This window comes from Hyperoodon ampullatus, assembly GCF_949752795.1.
Source record: "Hyperoodon ampullatus genome assembly, chromosome: 1".
NCBI lineage: Eukaryota > Metazoa > Chordata > Mammalia > Artiodactyla > Ziphiidae > Hyperoodon > Hyperoodon ampullatus.
In genome coordinates, this window is record NC_136914.1 from 117,551,424 (window position 1) to 117,577,635 (window position 26,212).

General features: G+C 43.7%; 1 protein-coding gene across 4 annotated transcripts; it reads right to left on the reverse strand.

Moving 5' to 3' along the window:
• Positions 1-311: 311 nt before the first annotated feature.
• Positions 312-25,696, reverse strand: LGALS8 (galectin 8; the record flags this gene model as incomplete). 4 transcript variants are annotated; one of them, XM_079703865.1, is made up of 10 exons in its annotated part: positions 312-461; positions 3,246-3,411; positions 4,147-4,235; positions 4,717-4,839; positions 4,961-4,987; positions 5,766-5,822; positions 6,635-6,754; positions 7,683-7,893; positions 8,804-8,892; positions 25,652-25,696. In XM_079703865.1, the coding sequence occupies 10 exons, from the start codon at positions 25,694-25,696 to the stop codon at positions 312-314; spliced, it is 1,077 nt and encodes a 358-aa protein (XP_079559991.1). The 4 variants fall into 4 exon arrangements, with proteins under 4 accessions (XP_079559991.1, XP_079559989.1, XP_079559990.1 ...); XM_079703863.1 differs by having other exon boundaries at positions 6,614-6,754; positions 25,652-25,693; XM_079703864.1 differs by lacking the exon at positions 25,652-25,696 and adding an exon at positions 18,832-18,885.
• Positions 25,697-26,212: the final 516 nt, after the last annotated feature.

Genomic DNA, 26,212 nt, shown 5'->3' on the forward strand with positions numbered 1-26,212 from the left:
CTACTGTGTTACAGCAGGCTCTTAATAAACACTTGTTGAATGTGAAGTAGGTTTAGAAAGGAGGCGGCCAGGGTGCAGGAGAGAGAGCAGAAAGGCCTATTATAATAATGGCTATAAGCTGCTGTTGCCTCAAATGTCCTCATTTTTTGCTTGACAAAGCCTCACTGCATGACATGGACTGAGGACACCCAGTAGGACTTCAGCTCATTTTAACAACATATATAAACCATATCATGAGAGTAAGATGCATTTTAACAAGGGCAGTGTTACAGAAGTCATCTGTATTTCAGTTTTTGTAGCACACCTGTCAGCTACCAGCTCCTTACTTCCAGTAAGTGGATATCGCCGTCGATTTGCAGCGTGTCGATATGACTCAGGTCTTTAAATCTGTGTCTGTACTCCAGGCTGTGTACACCATTTACTGCAACCTTGAATTCTCTAACATCACAATAAATTATCATCTGGAAGGAAAGTATACACAACATTAGTGGTGCCCCTGGGCTTAAGAGTTTGCTTCCCGCACACGAACAGGCATGTCAAAAAGTAAACCATTTGGTTTCCTCTCCCAGCCTGCCACCGCCGACTCCCTGCTGCAGTTTCCAGGACCTGACTAACGTGTATCTGTAGTGGCACTTTCTGCCTTGTCCCACTCCGGGAAGTGACTCTCACGTGCCTGGACCCTCACACTCCCCAGGGCCTGCTGGCTTCCTGTCCTCTGCAAGCGCCCTCTCCTGCCCCGTGCTCCTGGGGAAGTGGCAAGCCACCCTCCTCGCCGGCACTTGGGAAGGAGAAAATGGCTGACTGTGACACTTGTTCACAGAAGAGCTGGTTCCCAGTCACAGGCTGGGAACCAAGGGGCTTGGATCCTCACTTTGCTGCCTCAAACTCTAGGGTCTTGGGCAACTCAGACAATATGAAATCTCAGAAGTTTAGGGCACTTGCTAGGGATTGCAGAGCTGCTTGGTGACCCTGACTCCCATCCCAGCTCAGCACCTCGTGTCTGTTTTCTCCAAAGCTCTTCAAAGCTCAGTGTTCTATGAACCTGTGAGTTTTGGCAGAGATTCAGTCCAGAGTCCTCACTGGTGTTAGCCCTTCAGAGTTAACTGCTATCCTTTTAAATCGCTCGTACACCTAAACCTCTTACTTCAGCTACCACGTTCCCCGTGCCAGTCTGGCCACTGACTACCATTTGTTTCCCACCCACACTGCACAGGCCAGTTGGGTGAACCCACACTGTGCTCTCCTCGGCACTCCCCACCTCCATCCCCGGAGGCCAGACTGAGGCACAAAATCTGGATCTGCAAAGCAGCCAACTGAGTGTCTTTTTTCTTTTGCTAGGACTAGTGGAAATGGCTGCTGGGGGAGATTAGGAAGAGGGGGAAATTCCATGGATAACAGCAATAACTGACACAGATGAAGGTGGCAGGGCTATACAGAGAACTGGGGAAAATAGCCATAACTGGGGATTATATGCCCTCAACAATGGTGGAAATCCCAGTTTCAACCAGGTGGAAGGGACCTTTGGTGATAGACATTTAACAAAATCTCAAGAGAACACAAAACACACAGCCTCATGCTCAGAAGGGAAAACAAACTGGCATTAGACGGATGCAGTGGGGAAAGAGTTCTCTAGACTAAGTCAGAGCAAGTGCAGAGCCAGCACCTTATGTTACAAATGGAAGAGAAATGGCAGGCAGCCTAGTGGACACACTGTTGCAAAACAAAGAAAAGAAAAGTACATACATGAAAACGTGGAACACCAAGATCCCTCAACCACCTGAACAGCTCCTAAAAACATGAATTTGATAAAGAGCTCACAGATGAAATTACAAAACCGAAAGATACTTTTTAAATGATTCCAGCTGGAACTAATAAGTGAATCTGAAATGCCAAGGAACAGAAGATACTATTTAAAAGCAGAGCAATGGCTTTAATGCAAAGATCTGAGAATCTCAAATGAAAGCCTATTAAAAAGGCAGGAGTTTAAAGCTATTGGAAAAAAGCTATCTCTACAAAAAAACTGACAACAATGATCCAACATGAGGACAACTACTCTTCATCCTGAAGTAGAAAACTAACAAAAGGAAAAGATTATTTAAGAGAATGTGTTGTTTTCCTCTTTTATTTTAATACAGTAGTCCCAAACTTGGGCCTCAAGTAGGCCAAAAAACAGGTCACGAGTTTCCAGTCACCAACCACAAGGATCAGCTTCCTGCCGGAGCAGCCACCTCTCCCTCCAGTGAACCCACGTCACCCTTCACACCCCGACTGCCGCCTAGTCAGCAACCCCTGTGCTGCCCTTCCCACCTCCAGCGACTTGTCTGTATCATCCCCCAAATCTGGAAAACCCAGATTACCTTTACCCCCCCACCTCCTTCTGAATTCCAAACGAGTACCCACCACTTCCAGGGAACCTATGATGAGCTCGCTCCTGTCTGTCACTCCCCAAACCAGGGCACTGCATTAGACGGAACTTATGAATAAATATTAATGCCAAATCACCACCTTCTATTCAGCCTGATGTTCACGCTTCTAACAACTCTGAGGAGTCTTGCGAGCTCCAACGGTCCAGAGCATGTGACAGTTTAAAATGCTGGAGGAGCATGACCGAAATCAGTGACCCTAAATGACCACGTGAGCAGTGAGTCACGTAAGCTGGTGAGGGCACCCAGCCAACCAAGCAGCATCCGCGTGGCGAAACTACCCGGAAGCACATCTGGGGAGAGGCTGTGTTAGAATATTCGCATCTCCGGGGGCTCAGGACTACATGCCTTCAAGTCTCGGTGGTCTAAATGTGTCTTTCTTTGAATATATACAAACAGGACTGCCTGGAAGAGAGTACTGCCACCTAAGCTGTGTGTCACCGAGACGATGGATAGCACCGGCAGTCTGTGGCTCCTACCTCCTCATGATTACTTAGGATTAAACGCGCTACTCCCGCCCTGAGACAAGGTTCCGGTTGAAATTCCTATTAACTAATATGGGGCTACACAGAAATTGTCATTATGAAAACAAACGTCAGATAATTCCAACGCAAATAACGTGGCACTCGACTGGCTTGGCCGTTTATGCTGACCATCTGCATTATAAAAGACGGCATTCAAAATCTCCAAATAAACAAAAGCCACACACAATTGCCACATATTAAGTTGGACTCAATTTAAATGGACCATTTATCTTGCATCTTACCCCTGCCCGCAGGCTTCTTTTTCCTGTCCTATTTTCAAAAAAGATAATCATCTCACCTCAAAGTACATCCCAGGACTAAAAGGGAAACAGGTAATATTTCTCTCTTCTTCTCCCCAGGACTCCTGAAGAAAAGAATTTCTTACAAATGCTTTAACATTCAGGCGTGGGTTCAGGTGGAGAGCAATATCCTTGGATTTTCCTGATAGTAGATCAACAGCAAAGCTTTTGAGAGAATTTAAAAAACCTAATTAGCCAAGTAGAAGAGAGGAGTCCAGTTTCTGCAATTTTAACAATCAGAATTAAACTGATTACACAAAACATGTACACACAAGGACCCAGGAATGCCGATGAGGTGACATTTAAAATTCCGAGTCAGCATACAGTTGGTATAAGTATGTTATTTGCAAAATAAAAACACGAAGAACTTTAAAATCCACGTTTAAGGCTACAGGAAGAAATTAAACGGTTAGAGCAAGTGACCCAAAGGATCACGTCTGCTTCAAGAATAGGGTCCTTCCAAGCAGGAAGTCTTTCAGCATTTACAAGTGCCCTGTTCTTCTTCAAAGTGTACTACTTGCTAGGAAATAGCTCTCATTTCAAGCTTTCAGAACTCTGAACACCTGTGGAAAAGGTTCTAAAAGCAGGAATCTTACAAGACCCACGGCAAGAGGAACAAGCCCTAATAAAAGTGATCTGCTCTCACAGAGCTGCCCTGCAGTTCTACAAGGGTGGGCCTCGTGGACAAAAATGCCACCCTCCTGTCTGGCCACAAAAAGCCTAGGTACCACCAACTACTTGTCAGCAGTCCAACTTCCTCTGGCTTTAACAGTCTCACTTTTCAAATGAAGCTTATGACATTAGCCCGACTTACACCTCACGAGATTGTTGACGGGGTTACAGCTGTAAGAGAGACACACAGCAGCTGCTGCATTATTACGGCCACTTACTGACACTGACCCTTTGGCGTTTGTATTTACTTCTCCTTTTATGACGACAGTCCGTCCAGGGCCCATTGAGGAGCTCAACCTCGCTACGAATGGCAGAGTCTGCAAAGAAACCCCAGTTAGCATCAGGAAGCCTGCAAAAAGGGATCTTGAGGGAAAACTGCCGAAAGACACTGGGAAATGTTTAAAGGCTGTGAACCCCATGAAGGGACAGACCAAGTCTGCCTTGATCCCAGCTGGGTCCCTGGCTCACAGCAAACACTCCATTTTTCAGACAATGAAATGAATGGATGTGGGGAGGGACCTGACATCCTCTGCCTGAGTGAAATGCCCTCTGAGAAAGTCACCTCAGCTGGCCTGAAGTGTGCACTGCCTTCAGCCTGGAGGGGAAGCGGCTGAGGTAGGGGGAGTTACAGAAACACACACTAATGGCTCAGGGACCTGACGTCCGGTTGACTGATAGCCGTCCAGGACACCAGTGCAAACACAGAGTGGCTGCTTTGGGCTTGTACTGAGGGTAGCGGTTACACATATCAGCTAACTAACACTTAACTTGTTAGAATTAAGATTTGGCTCTTCAAACCTTTGACAAACAGTCGGTAGGTAGTATTTTGGAGCAAGTCAAAGTATGATTGGCCGGCGAACCTTTGCTCTTGGTGTAGACAGTTCTGGGGACAATTTTAGAAATGTCTCCTCTATTACTAGGCTGTAGGGAAACAGTTCTGCAATAAGGTATGGAACGAATGAACCTGTCTTCCAAGGCTTCAACTATTCATTTCCTGGGCAATCTTATAAAAGATTCCACATGTTATAGCAGAAATACTTACAAACTGTGACATGCCAGACTTTTGTACCTATTGGAAGAGAAAGACAAAATAAAGACGTTTGACAGGGAAGAAACACATTTTATAACATGAGCAGTTGGATCTTACTGGCTGTACCACCCAGAGCCTGGGCCGGTAGTGCCTGCTCCACTCCGGGGAGGGGGGGGACATGCAGGTGGCCAGTGCTTTCTGACCGAGTGCTTTGGAGCTGCAGAGTGCCACTCAGGCTGGGAACAGACTGACTGTCCTGTTCATCTGAATCCTATAACCTCCACCACAAGCTGAGCATTTCCCGAAGGCCACATGTGGGCTTCAAACACATTTTCCTTGTTCTTCCCAGGGTGCTCCCCAAATGCTGAGATTCTAGTCTGTCTAGGAACGTGCTGAGATCAGTAAGGCCTCACTTTCTCCACACTAATAATAGCAAAAAATGTCTGAACTGCAGTTGTTTCCACAGGGGGAGAAGATACATGTGGAAGTTCATTTGCCCATGCACTGGCCGTGCTCACTATTTATAAACACCTCCTGACAGCCCTATTCAGCAGTTCAGAGAGTTCTTTGTACAGAAGATTGGTGGGTAGTGGTCAGATCCACTGAGAGTCTAAACAGCAAAACTTACAGCACCTGGCACCCTGAAGTATACACCTCAATTTTCAAACGATTACTTCCAGCCTATTAATTACTAAAATCTTTAGTTTTCATATTAAAAACGTTTTTTTTTAAAACTCAGCCTGCCTGCCACCTAATTTACATGGCAACTAAAAAAACATTTTTAAACTGGTGGTTCATGAAGAGATTTAATATTTACATTTTCTTCACTTATCTCTGTCCATTCCAGAGTAGATGCTTGGCTACTTCTTAAATCCTGAAGAAAAGTTCAGATTAATATTTAACGTCCATCAGAATTCTAAATATAACCTTGACATATCAAAAAAAATTATAAATGGTATTAAACATGAAAATATGACAGAAAATTATGATCCAAAAATGCATGAACATTAGCATCCTTCTCCCCTCTATCAAGCTGGCAAATGTTGAAATCAGAACTAATGTCAAGAAGAATGTGCAGGGGCTTCCCTGGTGGCACAGTGGTTGAGAGTCCGCCTGCCAATGCAGGGGACGCAGGTTCGTGCCCCGGCCCAGGAAGATCCCACATGCTGCGGAGCGGCTGGTCCCGTGAGCCATGGCCGCTGGGCCTGCGCCTCCGGAGCCTGTGCTCCGCAATGGGAGAGGCCGCAGCAGTGAGAGGCCCGCGTACCGCAAAAAAAAAAAGAAGAATGTGAGCAAATGAATACAGATCTTGAGACTACTTTGTTTTACTCTCTTTGGAGGGCAGGTTAGCAATTTCAACCCTAACTTAAAATGCAGGTACCCTTTGACGTCCCACTTCTAGGAAACAATCCTAGCGAACTGCTCCACTATGCTCCTGTATCAAGGAAACAGCCCCTCTCCAGCTGTAAAGGCTGTTTGTTTTGTTGTTACTGTTTTGGGTTTTTGTTGGAACCATGCTAGATTTGAGATCCTACGGACAAGCAAGCCCTGGTCAATGATTAGCATCCTACTAGTCTGAAAGATTTACTTCCAAGAAATTAACACACTAACAAGGGACATATTTACACAGTTTTCAAGAAAACATCACCAAAGACCCCCTGCCGCCCCCAATGGAAGGGCACTGACCGAGCTGAAGCTGAAACCCACAGAGTGAATGATAACTTTGCCATAAATGCCCAGGGTGTCAATCTTCTCTAGGCTGATCCTGTGGGCGTAGATCAGGGTATGTTTTCCATTGACAGCCACCTGGACAAACACAGAAGACAGGCCCCCCCCCGCCGAATAAAACAGTTAATAAATGCATTTTAGCGGGTACCAGTGCACGGGGCGCCTCCCTCTCCCGCCACGTCAGTACTTGTAGGAGTGTCGGGAAGACACACCGAACACAGTACAGTCTCTGATCTCAAGGAGCTGAAAATCCCATTGGCAGGCAAAAGAAACAGGAAAAAACCAAAGCTCAAGAGCACGGACAAGCATTAAAAAGAACGATACAGACCCAAGTACTCCAATGGCCAGAGGAGGGATGAGGGGAGAGAGGAGGTTTAGGGGAGAAGTGCTGGTGGGAGCAGGCTCTGAGGGTCAGTGGGGTCTGCACCTCAGGTGGGGAGTCTCCACCTGAGCCATCAAGTCCTCTGCAGGCTCGCGGGCCAGGGGGTGGAGGCGCCTCCAGGACCACACACACCCGAGGAAGCAGTGGGAGCACTGACGACACGCAGCGGGGTTGCTACGAGCTCCTCTGGGTCTAGGATCTCAAGATCCTACACGACTAGGCCGCGGCAGGATGCAACTTTACAAACCCTGACTCCTGTGCCGGGATCCCATCTGTCTGTCAGTTCAGACTCCTCCACCCTGCTGGTCCTGCTGCCCGGGGTTACTTTCCCATCCTGAGTGTAAGGCTGTGTCAGGTCAGAAGGAAGCTCAGCCCTGCAAGGCGCAATGAGCTAACAGAAGCCGGCTGCGCTGGCCCCACCCTCCATCGGCACGGCGACCCCGGCAGGGACGCTGGCTGTGCCCGCCTCACAGCAAGGTCCCCGCTGGGCCCTCCTCTAGAGGAACATGATAAAGGCAAACTCTTCCTCTGGATTTAGGACATGCAAGGGTGAGTTCACTCGTGAAAAGCTTCCCTCGTGCTTATTCTCACGAATGAGGATCTAACCCGTTCTCCAAAACCTGCCTGGAATTTGTCTTTCAGCACCATGATCACGATCTCGAAAGACTTTTCTTTCTTGAAAGGCATGTCATAGGTGATCTCTTCCCAGCCCCACTTCTCATTTTTCAGAGTGTTGCAAACAATGCAGTTGGCCCTTCTGAACCGTGGATTGAAATGAAAGGCCACGTCTGCTCGAGGTTGCACGCTGCTGCCACACTGTAAGTCCACCTGGAACCTGAGGAGGGGAAGAAACACAGGCCACGTGAGGACTCAGGAAGGAAGGTGGCCTCACAGGCCCGGCAGCGCAGAAACCCAGGCCGAGTGACAGCTGACGGATCCTCTGTTCACTCACATGCTTTTGGTGGCGGTCCACCACAAGCACCCACATTGCCCAGTCCCCCCGCAGGTGGGTTCACCCAGGTGCCCCAAGCTCTGCCAATGGGGTAGAAGTGAAGTGTGCAAGGAAAACTCCTGGAAACGGTCTCAAAAGTCAGTTGTCATCTGCCTTCTGTCCACCCCCCACCCCTTCCCCCCAAATAGCACATGGTCCCAGGCAGCTACCCAAACACAACGTGAGGACCAGAGTCCTAGCTTTCAGGAACCATGAGAAAGAGGACCTCACCCTGGGATGGCAAGGTGAGAGCATGAAGAGGCCCACTCCTCCAGCAGCTTGCTGGCACGCCCTTCAGCCCTCTGGACTGACCCCCTTAGATGTCACGTTCACATCTTATTTAAACCACTGTTGTTCCGGCATCCACCACATAGAGCCAAGCCCAACTCTAGCTGATACAGCCTCGTCCAGACTTTACCCAAAGCAAGCATTAGATAAAGCTACCCAGAACAGGTCTTAAGAGATGGTGTGGGACACTGTAACTAGACTGTGTCCCTGTCATCTGACCACAATTCCCTTCATTAACCGTATCTCTAATTCTTTATACTAAAATCAGCCTTATAGCAACAAAAAATCCAAATAACCTGTATTTCAGTTTTTCATTCCAATTTCCTCAGCACCTTGGCCAGGGCTGCTATAAAAGCAAAATCAGGCCTCCAAGTATCCAAATGGTCTCTCCCTCATGATTTTTTGTTGTCCCACAATCACAACGAGTTTATTCTTGTTCTTCTCTCATCTAACAAAATGACTTTACCTGTCTGAGTCACTAGGAACATGCCCACGTAGTACAATCAAAGTTCCAGGCTCCAGCTGCTCAGAAATGGTCCCAACATAGGGGATTATCTAGGAAAAAAATAATTTTAACAAATGTTCATTTACAAAATCAAAAGACTACATTCTTAAAGGCTGCACATAAATATTACTCGGCCATAAAAAGGAACAAAACTGTGCCATTTGCAGAGACGTGGCTAGACCTAGAGACTGTCATACAGAGTGAAGTAAGTCAGAAAGAGAAAAACAAATGTTGTATAGTATCGCTTATATGTGGAATCTAGAAAAACGATACAGATGAACTCATTTGCAAAGCAGAAATAGAGACACAGACGTAGAGAACAGACATATGGATACCAGGGGGAAAGCGGGGGTGGGATGAACTGGGACGAGGGGATTGACACATATACACTACTCTGTATAAAATAGATAACTAATGAGAACCTACTGTATAGCACAGGGAATTTCTACTCAGTGCTCTGTGGTGACCTAAATGGGAAGGAAATCCAAAAAGGAGGAGATATATGTATATGTATAACTGACTCACTTTGCTGTACAGCAGAAACTAACACAACATTGTAAACCAACTACAATAAAAATTAAAAAAAAAAAAAGGCTGCACACAAGTCTGCTCAGACCCTAGCATTTTCCAGGTCCTCCTCACCATTCAAACAGCTACACCAGAACAACATGGCTAGGAGACTTGCAACACCTGCACACCACTCTGAGTTCTTTAGGAAAAGACACATATTATTCACAGTACTTTTTATGTGGCTGAGGGTTCTGTGAAATGCCATGCCCCACCCCTCCGTCTTTCCTGAAGTTCCACTGATCCCAACAGCAGGATCCAGAAGAGACCAGGCCCTAGGCCAGTGCTGACAGAGATAATGACAAGCACTTACTGCCTGCAGAGGGTGCTCCAAATTCCGCCACTCTGCTGCAACTGTGGTTGCGTGCCTCGCCTTCCCCACTGGGCTTCCAAGCTGCACCCCACAGGGCACTGCCAGGAACCAGAGACCTGCATGATCTGAAGGATGCGCCATGGGTGCCTGTGGATCTCTCAAGACACAGCACCTCCATACCCTGCCTGGTCCAGGGTGCAGGCCTGGGCCCCGACTGGTGGTCCCACGCAGGATTCGGGTCTCCCCCTCCCCCCTTCTCACCTGGAAGCCAGCCTCTTTGTCTGGGGCCTGACATGATCAGATCTTGTCACTCCCCTCCCCCAGATGCTCCACCCTCCCCCAGATGCTCCACCATCCTCCCAGGTGCTCCACCCTCCCCCAGGTGCTCCACCATCCTCCCAGGTGCTCCACCATCCTCCCAGGCCACTGGCTATGTGGCTGCATCTCCTGCACCACAACCACCTCCCTCTTCCCCCTGGGAGCCTCTGACCGTACCAAGCAGGCCAGACACCAGCATGCCTTATACCAAGCTCACCCAGGTTACATCTATGCTAAAATTGATCCAAGGTAGCTCTGATTGTCAAGAAGAAAGAAATAAGAGAGGTCGTATAAAAGTAGTTGTAAATCAGTGGCTCATCGGCTGAAAATCTCAGCTCAAGCACAATCTCCTCTGTGGAGCCTTGCTCAGACTCCCTGGGCCAACTGAGTTAGCCGCCCTCTGAGGGTCAATCACAGCACTGTACTCTGTTCATTTGCAAACATATGCCTACACTGTGAGCTGCATGGGGCAGGACTGGGTCATCACCTTTACACCCCCAGGACAGAGGTCAAGAGATGATCAATAATCACTTGGTGAATGAATGAGCTCTCACCAGCCCAGAAACTGGGCTCTGGCAGGCCTCACATGTAGGCCTCACATGTGCAAAGGAGCAGCAACTAAGCGGCTGCTGAATGGAGTGCTGCTGCCTTAAGCAATAAGACAAGAAATCACCAAATCCAGTTGTCATCTGGTGTCACGGCAACTGCTGAGGGCAGCATGGGGGACATGAACAGAGCTTATCAGACCAGAAAACGAAAAACATAACAGATGTATAGAGCACGGCTACAGCTGCACCTCAGAGTGGATGGTTTTTGTGTATAGAGAATGTGGAAGCAATTACTCCTCTTGGCCACAGCCCAAGAATAAATAGCAGCATGTTCCATTTTGTAAATCTCTTAATAAAATGAGAACAGTTTTTGTAACTTCAGATTTTTTTATATGTTCAACTTCTATTTATGCAGATTATTTAGTAACACAAAAATGTCAGTGATATAATTATCAGTGAGAAAGTGGCCTACAAAACCCCATACAGTATGGTCTTAACCAAGTTAATAATAAACATTAAAAGGGAAAAAGAAAACACTGTAAAGAAATAAGCCAAAAGGGACGTTCAAGATGGTGGAAGAGTAAGACGCAGAGATCACCCTCCTCCGCACAGATGCATCAGAAATACATCTACATGTGGAACTGCTCCTACAGAACACCTACTGAACGCTGGCAGAAGACCTCAGACCTCCCAAAAGGCAAGAAACTCCCCAGGTACCTGGGTAGGGCAAAAGAAAAAACAGAGACAAAAGAATAGGGACGGGACCTGCACCAGTGGGAGGGAGCTGTGAAGAAGGAAAGGTTTCCACACACTAGGAAGCCCCTTCACGGGCGGAGACTGCGGATGGTGGAGGGGGGAGCTTCGGAGCCGCGGAGGAGAGCACAGCAACAGGGGAGTGGAGGGCAAAGCGGAGAGATTCTCTCACAGAGGATCGGTGCCAACCAGCACTCACCAGCCCGAGAGGCTTGTCTGCTCACCCGCCGGGGCAAGCAGGGGCTGGGAGCTGAGGCTCCAGCTTCGGAGGTCGGATCCCAGGGAGAGGACTGGGGTTGGCAGCGTGAACACAGCCTGAAGGGGGCTAGTGCGCCATAGCTAGCCGGGAGGGAGTCCGGGAAAAGGTCTGGAGATGCCGAAGAGGCAAGAGACTTTTTCTTCCCTCTTTGTTTCCTGGTGCGCCAGGAGAAGGGATTATAAGCGCTGCTTAAAGGAGCTCCAGAGACGGGCGTGAGCCGCGGCTATCAGCGTGGACCCCCGAGACGGGCATGGGATGCTAAGGCTGCTGCTGCAACCACCAAGAAGCCTGTGAGCAAGCACAGGTCACTATCCACACGGCCCTTCCCAGGAGCATGTGCAGCCCGCCACTGCCAGGGTCCCGCGATCCAGGGACAACCTCCCCGGGAGAACGCACGGCGCGCCTCAGGCTGGTGCAACATCACACTGGCCTCTGCCGCCACAGGCTCGCCCCGCATCTGTACCCCTCCCTCCCCCCGGCCTGAGTGAGCCAGAGCCCCCGAAGCAGCTGTTCCTTTAACCCCGTCCTGTGTGAGTGAAGAACAGACGCCCTCAGGCGACCTACACGCAGAGGCAGGTCCAAATCCAAAGCTGAACCCCGGGAGCTGTGCAAACAAAGAAGAGAAAGGGATATTTCTCCCAGCAGCCTCAGGAGCAGCAGATTAAATCTCCACAATCAACTTGATATGCCCTGCATCTGTGGGATACCTGAATAGACAACAAATCATCCCAAATTGAGGAGGTGGACTTTGGGAGCAAAGATATATTATTTTTTCCCCTTTTTCTCTTTTTGTGAGTGTGTATGTGTATGCTTCTGTGTGTGATTTTGTCTGTATAGCTTTTGCTTTCACCATTTGTGCTAGGGTTCTATCCGTCCGTTTTTTGGTTTGTTTTTTACTTAAAAATTTTTTCTTAATAATTATTTTTTATTTTAATAACTTTATTTTATTTTATCCTCTTTCTTTCTTTCCATTTTTTCTCCCTTTTATTCTGAGCTGCGTGGATGACAGGCGCTTGGCGCTGCAGCCAGGAGTCAGTGCTGTGCCTCTGAGGTAGGAGAGCCAACTTCAGGACACTGGTCCACAAGAGACCTCCCAGCTCCACGTAATATCAAACGGCGAAAATCTCCCAGAGATCTCCGTCTCAACGCCAAGACCCAGCTTCGCTCAACGACCAGCAAGCTACAGTGCTGGACACCCTATGCCAAACAACTAGCAAGAGAGGAACACAGCTCCATCCATTAGCAAAGGGGCTGCCTAAAATCATAATAAGGCCACAGACACCCCAAAACACACCACCACACATGGACCTGCCCACCAGAAAGACAAGAACCAGCCTCATCCACCAGAACACAGGCACTAGTTCCCTCCACCAGGAAGCCTACACAACCCACTGAACCAACCTTAGCCACTTGGGACAGACACCAAAAACAACGGGAACTACGAACCTGCAGCCTGCAAAAAGGAGACCCCAAACACAGTAAGTTAAGCAAAATGAGAAGACAGAAAAACACACAGCAGATGAAGGAGCAAGGTAAAAATCCACCAGACCTAATAAATGAAGAGGAAATAGGCAGTCTACCTGAAAAAGAATTCACAATAATGATAGTAAAGATGATCCAAAATCTTGGAAATAGAATAGAGAAAATACAAGAAATGTTTAACAAGGACCTAGAAGAACTAAAGAGCAAACAAACAATGATGAACAACACAATAAATGAAATTAAAAATTCTCTAGAAGGGATCAATAGCAGAATAACTGAGGCAGAAGAATGGATAAGTGACCTGGAAGATAAAATAGTGGAAATAACTACTGCAGAGCAGAAGAAAGAAAAAAGAATAAAAAGAACTGAGGACAGTCTCAGAGACCTCTGGGACAACCTTAAATGCACCAACATTCGAATTATAGGGGTCCCAGAAGAAGAAGAGAGAAAGGGACTGAGAAAATATTTGAAGAGATTATAGTTGAAAACTTCCCTAATATGGGAAAGGAAATAGTTAATCAAGTCCAGGAAGCAGAGAGTCCTATACAGGATAAATCCAAGGAGAAACATGGCAAGACACATATTAATCAAACTATCAAAAATAAAATACAAAGAAAACATATTAAAAGCAGCAAGGAAAAAACAACAAATAACACACAAGGGAATCCCCATAAGGTTAACAGCTGATCTTTCAGCAGAAACTCTGCAAGCCAGAAGGGAGTGGCAGAACATATTTAAAGTGATGAAGGAGTAAAACCTACAACCAAGATTACTCTACCCAGCAAGGATCTCATTCAGGTTTGATGGAGAAATTAAAACTTTTACAGACAAGCAAAAGCTGAGAGAGTTCAGCACCACCAAACCAGCTTTACAACAAATGCTAAAGAAACTTCTCTAGGCAGGAAACACAAGAGAAGAAAAAGATCTACAATAACAAACCTGAAACAATTAAGAAAATGGGAATAGGAACATACATATTGATAATTACCTTAAATGTAAATGGATTAAATGCTCCCACCAAAAGACACAGACTGGCTGAATGGATACAAAAACAAGACCTGTATATATGCTGTCTACAAGAGACCCACTTCAGACCTAGGGACACATACAGACTGAAAGTGAGGGGATGGAAAAAGATATTCCATGCAAATGGAAACCAAAAGAAAGCTGAAGTAGCAATTCTCATATCAGACAAAATAGACTTTAAAATAAAGACTATTACAAGAGACAAAGAAGGACACTACATAATGATCAAGGGATCAATCCAAGAAGAAGATATAACAATTGTAAATATTTATGCACCCAACATAGGAGCACCTCAATACATAAGGCAAATACTAACAGCCATAAAAGGGGAAATCAACAGTAACACACTCATAGTAGGGGACTTTAACACCCCACTTTCACCAATGGACAGATCATCCAAAATGAAAATAAATAAGGAAACTCAAGCTTTAAATGATACATTAAACAAGATGGACTTAATTGATATTTATAGGACATTCCATCCAAAAACAACAGAATACACATTCTTCTCAAGTGCTGATGCAACATTCTCCAGGATAGATCATATCTTGGGTCACAAATCAAGCCTTGGTAAATTTAAGAAAACTGAAATCGTATCAAGTATCTTTTCCGACCACAATGCTATGAGACTAGATATCAATTATAGGAAAAGATCTGTAAAAAATACAAACACATGTAGGCTAAACAATACACTACTTAATAACCAAGTGATCACTGAAGAAATCAAAGAGGAAATAAAATACCTAGAAACAAATGACGATGGAGACACGACGAACCAAAACCTATGGGATGCAGCAAAAGCAGTTCGAAGAGGGAAGCTTATAGCAATACAATCCTACCTTAAGAAACAAATAAACAACCTGAACTTGCACCTAAAGCAATTAGAGAAAGAAGAAGGAAAAAACCCCAAAGCTAGCAGAAGGAAAGAAATCATAAAGATCAGATCAGAAATAAATGAAAAAGCAATGAAGGAAACGATAGCAAAGATCAATAAAACTAAAAGCTGGTTCTTTGAGAAGATAAACAAAATTGATAAACCATTCGCCAGACTCATCAAGAAAAAAAGGGAGAAGACTCAAATCAATAGAATTAGAAATGAAAAAGGAGAAGTAACAACTGACACTGCAGGAATGAAAAGGATCATGAGAGATTACTACAAGCAACTCTATGCCAATAAAATGGACAGTAGGATACAACCAGGAAGAAATGGACAAATTCTTAGAAATGCACAACCTGCCGAGACTGAACCAGGAAGAAATAGATAATACGAACAGACCAATCACAAGCACTGAAATTGAAACTGTGATTAAAAATCTTCCATCAAACAAAAGCCCAGGACCAGATGGCTTCACAGGCGAATTCTATCAAACATTTAGAGAAGAGCTAACATCTATCCTTCTCAAACTCTTCCAAAATATAGCAGAGGGAGGAACACTCCCAAACTCATTCTACAAGGCCACCATCACCCTGATACCAAAACCAGACAAAGATGTCACAAAGAAAGAAAACTACAGGCCAATATCACTGATGAACGTAGATGCAAAAATCCTCAACAAAATACTAGCAAACAGAATCCAACAGCATATTAAAAGGATCATACACCATGATCAAGTGGGGTATATTCCAGGAATGCAAGGATTCTTCAATATACACAAATCAATCAATGTGATACACCATATTAAGAAATTGAAGGAAATAAACCATATGATCATCTCCATCAATGCAGAAAAAGCTTTCGACAAAATTCAACACCATTTATGATGCAAACCCTCCAGAAAGCAGGCATAGAGGGAACTTTCCTCAACATAATAGAGGCCATATATGACAAACCCACAGCCAACATCGTCCTCAATGGTGAAAAACTGAAACCATTTCCACTAAGATCAGGAAAAAGACAAGGTTGCCCACTCTCACTCACTATTATTCAACATAGTTTTGGAAGTTCTAGCCACAGCAATCAGAGAAGAAAAAGAAATAAAAGGAATACAAATTGGAAAAGAAGAAGTAAAGCTGTCACTGTTTGCAGATGACATGATACTATACATAGAGAATCCTAAAGATGCTACCAGAAAACTACTAGAGCTAATCAATGAATTTAGTAAAGTAGGATACAAAATTAATGCATAGAAATCTCTTGCATTCCTATACACTAATGATGAAAACTCTGAAAGTGAAATTAAGAAAACACTCCCATTTACCACTGCAACAAAAAGAATAAAATATCTAGGAAAAAACCTATCTAAGGAGACAAAAGACCTGTATGCAGAAAATTATAAGACACTGATGAAAGAAATTAAAGATGATACAAATAGATGGAGAGATACCATGTTCTTGGATTGTAATAATCAACATTGTGAAAATGACTATACTACCCAAAGCAATCTACAGATTTAATGCAATCCCTATCAAACTACCACTGGCATTTTTCACAGAACTAGAACAAAAAATTTCACAATTTGTATGGAAACACAAAAGACCCCGAATAGCCAAAGCAATCTGGAGAACGAAAAATGGAGCTGGAGAAATCAGGCTCCCTGACTTCAGACTATACTACAAAGCTACAGTCATCAAGACAGTATGGTACTGGCACAAAAACAGAAATATAGATCAATGGAACAGGATAGAAAGCCCAGAGATAAACCCACGCACACATGGCCACCTTATCTTTGATAAAGGAGGCAAGAATATACAGTGGAGAAAAGACAGCCTCTTCAATAAGTGGTGCTGGGAAAACTGGACAGGGACATGTAAAAGTATGAAATTAGAACACTCCCTAACACCATACACAAAAATAAACTCAAAATGGATTAAAGACCTAAATGTAAGGCCAGACACTATCAAACTCTTAGAGGAAAACATATGCAGAACACTCTATGACATAAATTACAGCAAGATCCTTTTCGACCCACCTCCTAGAGAAATGGAAATAAAAACAAAAATAAACAAATGGGACCTAATGAAACTTAAAAGCTTTTGCATAGCAAAGGAAACCATAAACAAGATGAAAAGACAGCCCTCAGAATGGGAGAAAATATTTGCAAATGAAGCAACTGACAATGGATTAATCTCCGAAATTTACAAGCAGCTCATGCAGCTCAATATCAAAAAAACAAACAACCCAATCCAATAATGGGCAGAAGACCTAAACAGACATTTCTCCAAAGAAGATATACAGATTGCCAAAAAACATATGAAAGAATGCTCAACATCATTAATCATTAGAGAAATGCAAATCAAAACTACAATGAGGTATCATCTCACACCGGCCATTATCAAAAAATCTAGAAACAATAAATGCTGGAGAGGGTGTGGAGAAAAGGGAACACTCTTGCACTGTTGGTGGGAATGTAAATTGATACAGCCACTATGGAGAAGAGTATGGAGGTTCCTTAAAAAAACTACAAACAGAACTACCATACGACCCAGCAATCCCACTACTGGGCATATACCCTGAGAAAACCATAACTCAAAAAGAGTCATGTACCAAAATGTTCACTGCAGCTCTATTTACAATAGCCAGGACATGGAAGCAACCTAAGTGTCCATCAACAGATGAATGGATAAAGAAGATGTGGCACATATATACAATGGAATATTACTCAGCCATAAAAGGAAACAAAATTGAGTTATTTGTAGTGAGGTGGATGTACCTAGAGTGTGTCATACAGAGTGAAGTAAGTAAGAAAGAGAAAAACAAATACCGTATGCTAACACATATATATTGAATCTAAGAAAAAAAAAAAAAAAGGTCAGAAGAACCTAGGGGCAAGACGGGAATAAAGACACAGACCTACTAGAGAATGGACTTGAGGATATGGGGAGGGGGAAGGGTAAGCTGTGACAAACTGAGAGAGTGGCATGGACATATATACACTACCAAACGTAAGGTAGATAGCTAGTGGGAAGCAGCCACATAGCACAGGGAGATCAGCTCAGTGCTTTGTGACCAACTAGAGGGGTGGGATAGGGAGGGTGGGAAGGAGGGAGATGCAAGAGGGAAGAGATATGGGAACATATGTATATGTATAACTGATTCACTTTGTTATCAAGCAGAAACTAACACCATTGTAAAGCAATTATACTCCAATAAAGATGTTAAAAAAAAAAGAAATAAGCCAAAAATGTTACAGCACTTTTCTTGACGGATGACATTTTAAATTTCTTCTTCATATAGTTGTATATTTTCCAGATTTATATAATAAGTGCTTATAATGTTTATAACCACAGATTTTTATATTTTATATTTAATTTTAGGGTAAGAGTTTTTTTTTAATTGAAGTATAGTTGATTTACAATGCTGTGCCCATGTCTGCTGTACAGCAAAGTGCAAAGAATTTTTTGAGCCCAACCATCTATTCCCATCACTGCTAATAGATTGTTACAACTGTTAATGAGTTGTTCCAGTCTGAGAAACAACTGTGCTGCAAACTTGGGCCATTTGCTGTTCAATTGTCCGTATTAACGCCGTCTACTTAGGAAAGTACCCTAACATATCAACAATACTCAACTTTTTTTGGACCATGTGAACAAAAGAAATGCCCGACAGCCCGCTCACTTACTCACAAACATTGCTCCTGATTAAAGGGAGAAGGGTGGTTTTCTAGGCAACTCCAAGCTTTGAGGCTTTGATGTTTCAAAAATAATTGATGTAAAACAATAAAGTACAGATCTGAACACACTAGGGACAATACCATAGTTAAGCCCTAGTTAGGTTTGGTGTTACCTGCCCAAACATCCTAGCTAATTCATATTGCTTTGCCTTTTTTATGTCACTCATTAAATGTCTGCTCTATACCAGGGTCATGTTAAGGTAGCCTGCAGGTGGAAAGAAGCATGAGTCCCGTCCATCCGGGAGGAGCTGATACAGTTGGGAAGAAGTCAGATACCTATGGAAAGATGATTAGAGTGGAAATGTGACACTGTTTAGTGGTTCAAATTGGAATCTCCTTCCACAGCTGGAAAATCCTCTACCTTATAAACATGAGACCTCATCTGAACTGTGGCGAGAGCATACGATGAAAATCTGTCCATCGGTACCCCAGCTCAGGCTCTGAGCTAGAACTCGTGACAAGCAGCAGCCAGAATCATGCAGTATTCACTCTGGCCAGGGGGCAGCAGCTACATCTAGGGTCAGAGGCAGCAGTGGCACCGGTGGTGTCGCCAGTGCAAGAAGTACCACGTTTGTTCAGTGGTGGCGACAGACGTCTCTTAGTGAGAACAGCCCTGCAGCCTGATTTTGGCTGTCGTCTGTGATGCTGTAGGTGACAAGCCTGGTTCTTCAGTCCTGCCTGCTGATAGATATCACTTAATAAATTCCTTTTCTGCTTAAATTAGGGGTTGGCTTCCGTCTTTACAACCACAAGCCCTGACCAATTCAACATCCACAAAAATGGGGCAGTTAAGTAAGTGTCGAATAAATGCTTCAGAAAAATGTATAAAGAATAATAACTGAGGTGGCCAAAGTTTATGAAGGAGGTATGATTTGAGCTGGGAAGAATATGGTTAGGCAGAGAGGAGAAGGAAGCCAGTTCAGGGAGAAATGTCCGTTTACAAAAGCAGAGAGGCAGGAAAAGACAAAACGTATCTGGGAGCCAGTAAATAGTAAGGGAGCAATTAAAGACAGACAGAGTCAGGGTCAGATTTTGGAAGGACATAAGGAAAGTGGGGGTTGGGAACAACAATCCAGTGGGGGTAAAATTCACTGGAGGGCAGGGGATTATTTGTGAGACTGACTCCTTCCGGGAAGCCTGGCACAAGGAGATAAGGACATAATCCAGGCTGATGGCGGCAGACACTGAGGGGGAAGGGGAGGCAGGAGATAAACACGAGCTATTTCAAAGGAAGCTGTCTATCCCGAGCCACCACCTACAATGGTAACACTGGAAAAGAAAGATTTCAGAGGGAAGATGCTGAGTTTGGCTTGGAATACTTTTAGTGTAAAGGGCTGGCAGGACATCTACGACGGTACATACTGAAAGGAGTGGAACACTCGGGACCAACAGTAAGTGAATGGCCAAGACTCAGAAGTCAGAGTAGAGATGGGTACTAAGTAAAATGAGAGCTACTAGATAAACCGAGAGAGGAAAAGTCAGGAGCAAAGCCTCAAAGGCTGTCAGATTAGGGGGTGTGCAGAAAGAGTTAACACAGCAGACCTGGCTGCTCTCTTTCAAAGGCCTCTGTCCAAGGCTGGCCCGTGGCTGCTGTCTAGGAACTTGGATTTGGAGAGAGCACCCACCACCCTAGGTCAGAAGGGTGGGTTACCCACCTAAACTGTTTGTGCAAACACTATGGTTTATGCTAAAAACCTGCTTTCCTGTTTAGAGTCTGGAGTTTGGGTATGTGCTAGGCAGACGTTATCTACACACCAAGCCCTTGATAAAAACCCTGGGCAGTGAGTCCCTAATGAGCTTCCCTGGTAAAGAACATTTCACACATGCTGCCATAACTAGTTGCTGGGAGATTTAAGTCCATCGTGTGTGACTCCACTGGCAGAATACCCTTGAAATCCTGCACTGGTTCCCCCTGGACTTCGCCCCACGTGCCTTTTCCCTTTGTGATTCTGCTTTACATCCTTTCACTGAGATATATCATAGCCATGGGTATGACTCTATGCTAGTGAATCATCAAAACTGAGGGTGTGTGGGGGACCTCAATGCAGGGGGTGAGAAGAGAAAGAAGAGAGAAGGATCCATCAGAGAGGGCAGGCGTATCAAGGAAGTCGATTTCAAAAACGGGAGGACTGTCAATGTCTTTAACATGGAAAAGTAGGGAAGATCCCCCCCGCTGCCCCCAAAATGATACTAAAATGGATATCATACCCTCTGATCCATTGATTCCACTTCTACAGATTTATCCTGTGAAATACTAGCACAAGCGAAGAAAGATACATCTATAAGGATGTACAGCACAGCACTGGATACAATCATAAAAGGAAATAGCTCTTTAACAGGGGACTGGTTAAATAAGTTACAGTACATCCATACAGTGGACAAATTATGCAGCCATTAAAAATAAGTGAGTAAACTCTAAATATGCTGTTATCTGCAAAATGTGTTAAATGAACAAAAGCAGGGTATAGCAGTTTATACAGTATGATACATGCATGTAAGGAAACAGGGTATACAAAAGGTGACACACACAACACATGCACACACAACACACATATTCTCAGGAAGGATATACAAAAATCTGGGAGGAGATGATTGCCTTTAGGGAGGGCAACTGAGCACCAGGTAGAAGGAAAATTCATGTTTTAATGAGACCCTTAAATACTGCTTGAATTTTTAAAAATGATTTACACATATTTTCTTTATACTTTTAAAATAATAATAAAAAAGGAAAAGCCACTGAGTTTGATGACATCAATTAATTTAAAAATTTAAAGACAGATTATCTTCAAACTGTTAGGGGCTTGACAGCGTGGAAGGACACTGAGAGAAATGGAAAACCACAAAACGGAAGCTGGTTTGGGAAGGAAGATGGGAGTTTCATTTTGAACTCACAGTCTTCAAGGGCTGGCAGGGCATCTAAGAGGGCTGGAGATTCACCCTGGGTGAAAGGGCAGAACTGTACGCAGACTGTATGCAGACTGTATTCATATTCTGGTCAGTAAAGACATCAGAGAAATAAAGACGGACACTGAAGACAAGATTGATAAAGAAATTAAGAGAGTAAAAAATCAGAGGGCAGGGAGGGATAAATTAGGAGCTTGGGATTAACAGATACACACTATTGTATATAAAATAGATAACCAACAAGGGCCTACTGTAGAGCACAGGGAACTCTACTCAATATTCTGTAATAGCCTATGTGGGAAAAGAATCTGAAAAAGAATAGATATATGTATATATATAACTGACTCACTGTGCTGTATACCTGAAACTAAAAGAACATTGTAAATCAACCATACTCCAATATAAAATTAGAATAAAAAAAAGAATTAGGATTCAGAAAAAAAAAATCAGAGGGCAGAGCCATGGTGAGGAAATTAAGGCAGCAGAAATTGACTCTCTCAAGATGGAGGTCAGGGACTTCCCTGGTGGTCCAGTGGTAAAGAATCCGGCTCCTGAGGCAGGGCACGCGGGTTCGATCCCTGGTAGGGGAGCTAAGATCCCACATGCCGTGGGGCAAGCAACTAAGCCCGAGTGCCACAAACTACAAGGCCCACACGCTCTGGAGCCTGCGCCCCACAATTAGAGAGAGAAAACCCGCACAACTCTAGTCACAACTAGAGAGAAGCCCGCGCACCACAACAAAAGATCCCGCGTGCTGCAACTAAGACCCAACACAGCCAAAAATATTAATTAATTAATTAAATATTAAAAAAACAAAAAGGGGAAGTCAGCAAAAGAAGAACAAGGGAACAAAGACCGGGAAGGACCTTCAGAGGTTAAAAAGAAAAGATTTTATTGTTTTGTGTTGTAGGGTTAAACTGCAAGGTAGAAATGGAGGTACTTAGAATACTAAGGAAAAAGGATCAGTGTGGAAGTAAGGTTCTGAAGGAAATTGGAACCGATGAGCTTTTCAGGGCCAGGTGGGATTAATGTTAATAAGTGGTTTGTTAACTAGGAGTGACAACCAATCAGTTTAATTTCTAAATAACTTCTCAACTAACACTTAATCACGTTTTAACTCTATAAACAGCAATAATAAAATATTTAAGCAGATACTGAGTTGCCAAACAAGAGATTTCACTGAGGGCATTTCTGGTATGAAGATAACGTCTTCCAAATTATTCACTCAATTTGAGCAGAAAGAAAACTGAGCCGGGATCCTCTGGTGGTGCAGTGGTTAAGAATCCACCTGCCAATGCAGGGGGACACAGGTTCGAGCCCTGGTCCAGGAAGACCCCACATGCCGCGGAGCAACTAAGCCTGTGCGCCACAACTACTGAGCCTGCACTCTAGAGCCCACGAGCCACAACTACTGAGCCCGCGCATCACAACTACTGAAGCCCATGCACCTAGAGCCCGTGCTCCACAATGAGAAGCCCGTGTTCTGCAACGAAGAGTAGCCCCCGCTCGCCACAACTGGAGAAAGCCCACGCACAGTAACAAAGACCCACCGCAGCCAAAAATAAAATAAAATAAAATAATTTTTTTAAAAAAAGGAAAAGAAAAGTGAGCCAGACTTTTTTAAGTCTTGGAATTCTATCAACTGAACTAGTCAATGAAATATACTAAGTAGGAAAAAATTACACTGGCCAGTTATACAATTTATCTTTTCCAAGAGTTAATACTGACAGAGGGCTTCCCTGGTGGCGCAGTGGTTGAGAGTCCGCCTGCTGATGCAGGGGAGACGGGTTCGTGCCCCAGTCCGGGAGGATCCCACGTGCCGCGGAGCGGCTGGGCCCGTGAGCCATGGCCCTGAGCCTGCGCGTCCGGAGCCTGTGCTCCGCAACGGGAGAGGCCACAACAGTGAGAAGCCCACGTACCGCAAAAAAAAAAAAAAAAAAAAAATATGGACAGAATTTGTCTACCACAATTTTTAAAATATATTTTAAGTCATTTTTATTGAATTTATTTTAATAACACTGTTTTACCTGGTTGGCAGCTGCCCCAAACCAAACTAAAACAAAGCCATTGTGAATGCTATTCAACATCCTCAAAGTAATCCAGTTTGTTTTTGTATTTGGAATATATTGTTAAAATAGTTACACTTTTTTTTAATAGTTACACTTTTGACATCACATAAGTAAATAGAGCATACTATATTATTCAAAAAGACTTTATGCATTTCATTTAAAAAATCATTTTGCAAAAGAGCCTTCAGCTTTATCACTGACACATTCTGTACTTCATGCTCTCAAAATAAAAAAGTGCCCTAAAGCTAAGATTTTTACTGATATTAATGAATAGTATTCAGGGTTATACAAACTAAAATTTAACATTTTATGGTATAAGAGGCAATAAATGTGGACCAAAACTTTGGAAACATTAAGAAATAAAAACAGAAAGATGGCAGTTTCCTGTCTTCACAAGGCTTAATAAAGAGTATAGCAGAAACTCAATAAACACTTCCCTGTTGTTGAACTGATCACTAACAAAATAACCAGAATGCAACAAAATATTTACTTTGGAAAGTTATCATGACCTATCCTCAGAACAGCACAAGGCCACCAGGAGCCCTGAATGCAGCTGCTGCTCAAAAGCAGCACTAGTTCTGCAGGCCCCTGTCCTCAGGAAATGAAACGTCAGCTGATTTTTGTTTCAACTCTGTAGTCAAGGGTGCTAACCCCAGAAATTACAGGAATCGTCATTACACTCTAATACCAAAACATGCAGGAATTTTAAGCTATAGAATTATTTTCTAAATAACGTTCAAATAAGACATCTCTGTGATGAAGAGCAGAGCTGAAGGGCATTAACCCGACCATCCACCCCTCCTGGCTTGCACCAACATTACTTCAGTCCCCCTTGGCAGGCAGCCTTTTTTTTTTTTTTTTTTTTAATCTTCGCAGAAAGTCAGTCTACAACTTTGAGATGTTTTTAACTCTTAAGATGTGCAAAATTATTTAAAATGTCTAGCTGACTTCAAATTCAGCAAGTCTTCCTTTTTAAACATACTACAATTGAAGGCTATTTCTTCTAAGCCTCATTCCTGCACAATGACAGTAAACCTTAGGGAAAAGGAAAAAGAGCTACAGCTACAAAGTAAATAACAAAAAATTGAATCCACTTACACTAATAAGACTGGTTTAAAGCCTTACTTGAAGCCTTACCAAGAATCTCCTATAAAGGGTTTACAAGAAAGAAAGAAAAAAAAAAACAGCAGCAACTTTATCTCAGACCCAAATTCAGGATTCAGCTTCAGAAATATGGAAACTAGACATTTCTAAAGATTCTCACACCACATGAAACTGAACAAGTTCATTACTTCCCAGGACGTACACTGAAATTTCCAGCAATTACATTCAGGGGTTCCTGGACCAGCCTGAGGCTGGGACATGACCATTAGTTTTTCTCATTCTCCATCTCACCACTGGCTTTTGACATTCCCCTGCTCAACTACCAAGCAGGATTTGAAAGGCAGAGGGAAAAGCTGAGAAATTAACTTCTCATGAACAGGTCTAATTAAAAAAGAAAATTAAAATGTGTAGACAAAGAAATCCATTTTCCCCTGAAAATTATGTCTTACGATGGTCTGAGCCTTCCCTCCACTGTCCTCCGTTCATAACACGTCTCATCGTCTTATACAGTTGATGATTGAACAACACAGGTTTGAACTGCGCAGGTTTGAATCCACTTATACTCAGATTTTTTTTCAATAAACACACACCACCTGATGGGCGGTTGGTTGAATCCTCAGATGCAGAACCTTGGGTACCGAGGAGGGCTGACTAGGGAACTTAAGCATCTGTGGAGCTCCAAGGGCTGGATCTGGTTTTCAGTGAGGGCCCACTGCAGTCCCACCACACAGCAGGTGCTTTATGTTTACTGAAGTTTACTTCTGCCCCTACCCCCCAGCAGTGGATAATTACTATCCAGTTGGACTTGCTCTCAACCCTGCCACAGGCAAAAAGTGATTTTATAGAACTCACTTACCGGGTTACAGACGACATTCTGTAGATTGTTTAAGGACAACATCATTCTTTTCCACCTTATTGCTGACTGGGGTCTCTCTTTTGGGTATGGTCTAAGATTTTAAACAAGTTTCATTTAAAGAATTCCCAGATTGAAACTGAGGCACTTGACCTGTGTAAAATCAAAATAGAGGGAAAGAAAAATAAGCACCATTTTTCTTCATAACTATTTTTAAGTACATAAATTATTTTACTGATATTTACCAAATAACAGGATGCTATAACAAAGATCTGACTCCAGTTCTTATCTAATGTAATTTACTAAATAATTTTGGATTATGAGTACAGGAAATATTGATTTTAAAACTACATCAGTAGAAAACTTCTAATTTGGAAAATTTATTAAAAATACTTATTACTGGGAGTTCCCTGGTGGCCTAGTGGTTTCACTGCTGTGGTTCGTGTTCAATCCCTGGTCGGGGTACAGGGATCCCACAAGTCAGGCGGCACAGCCAAAAAAAACAAAAACAACAACTTGCTATTAAAATATTAAACCAAATAATAGCAAATACTCCTGTACAGC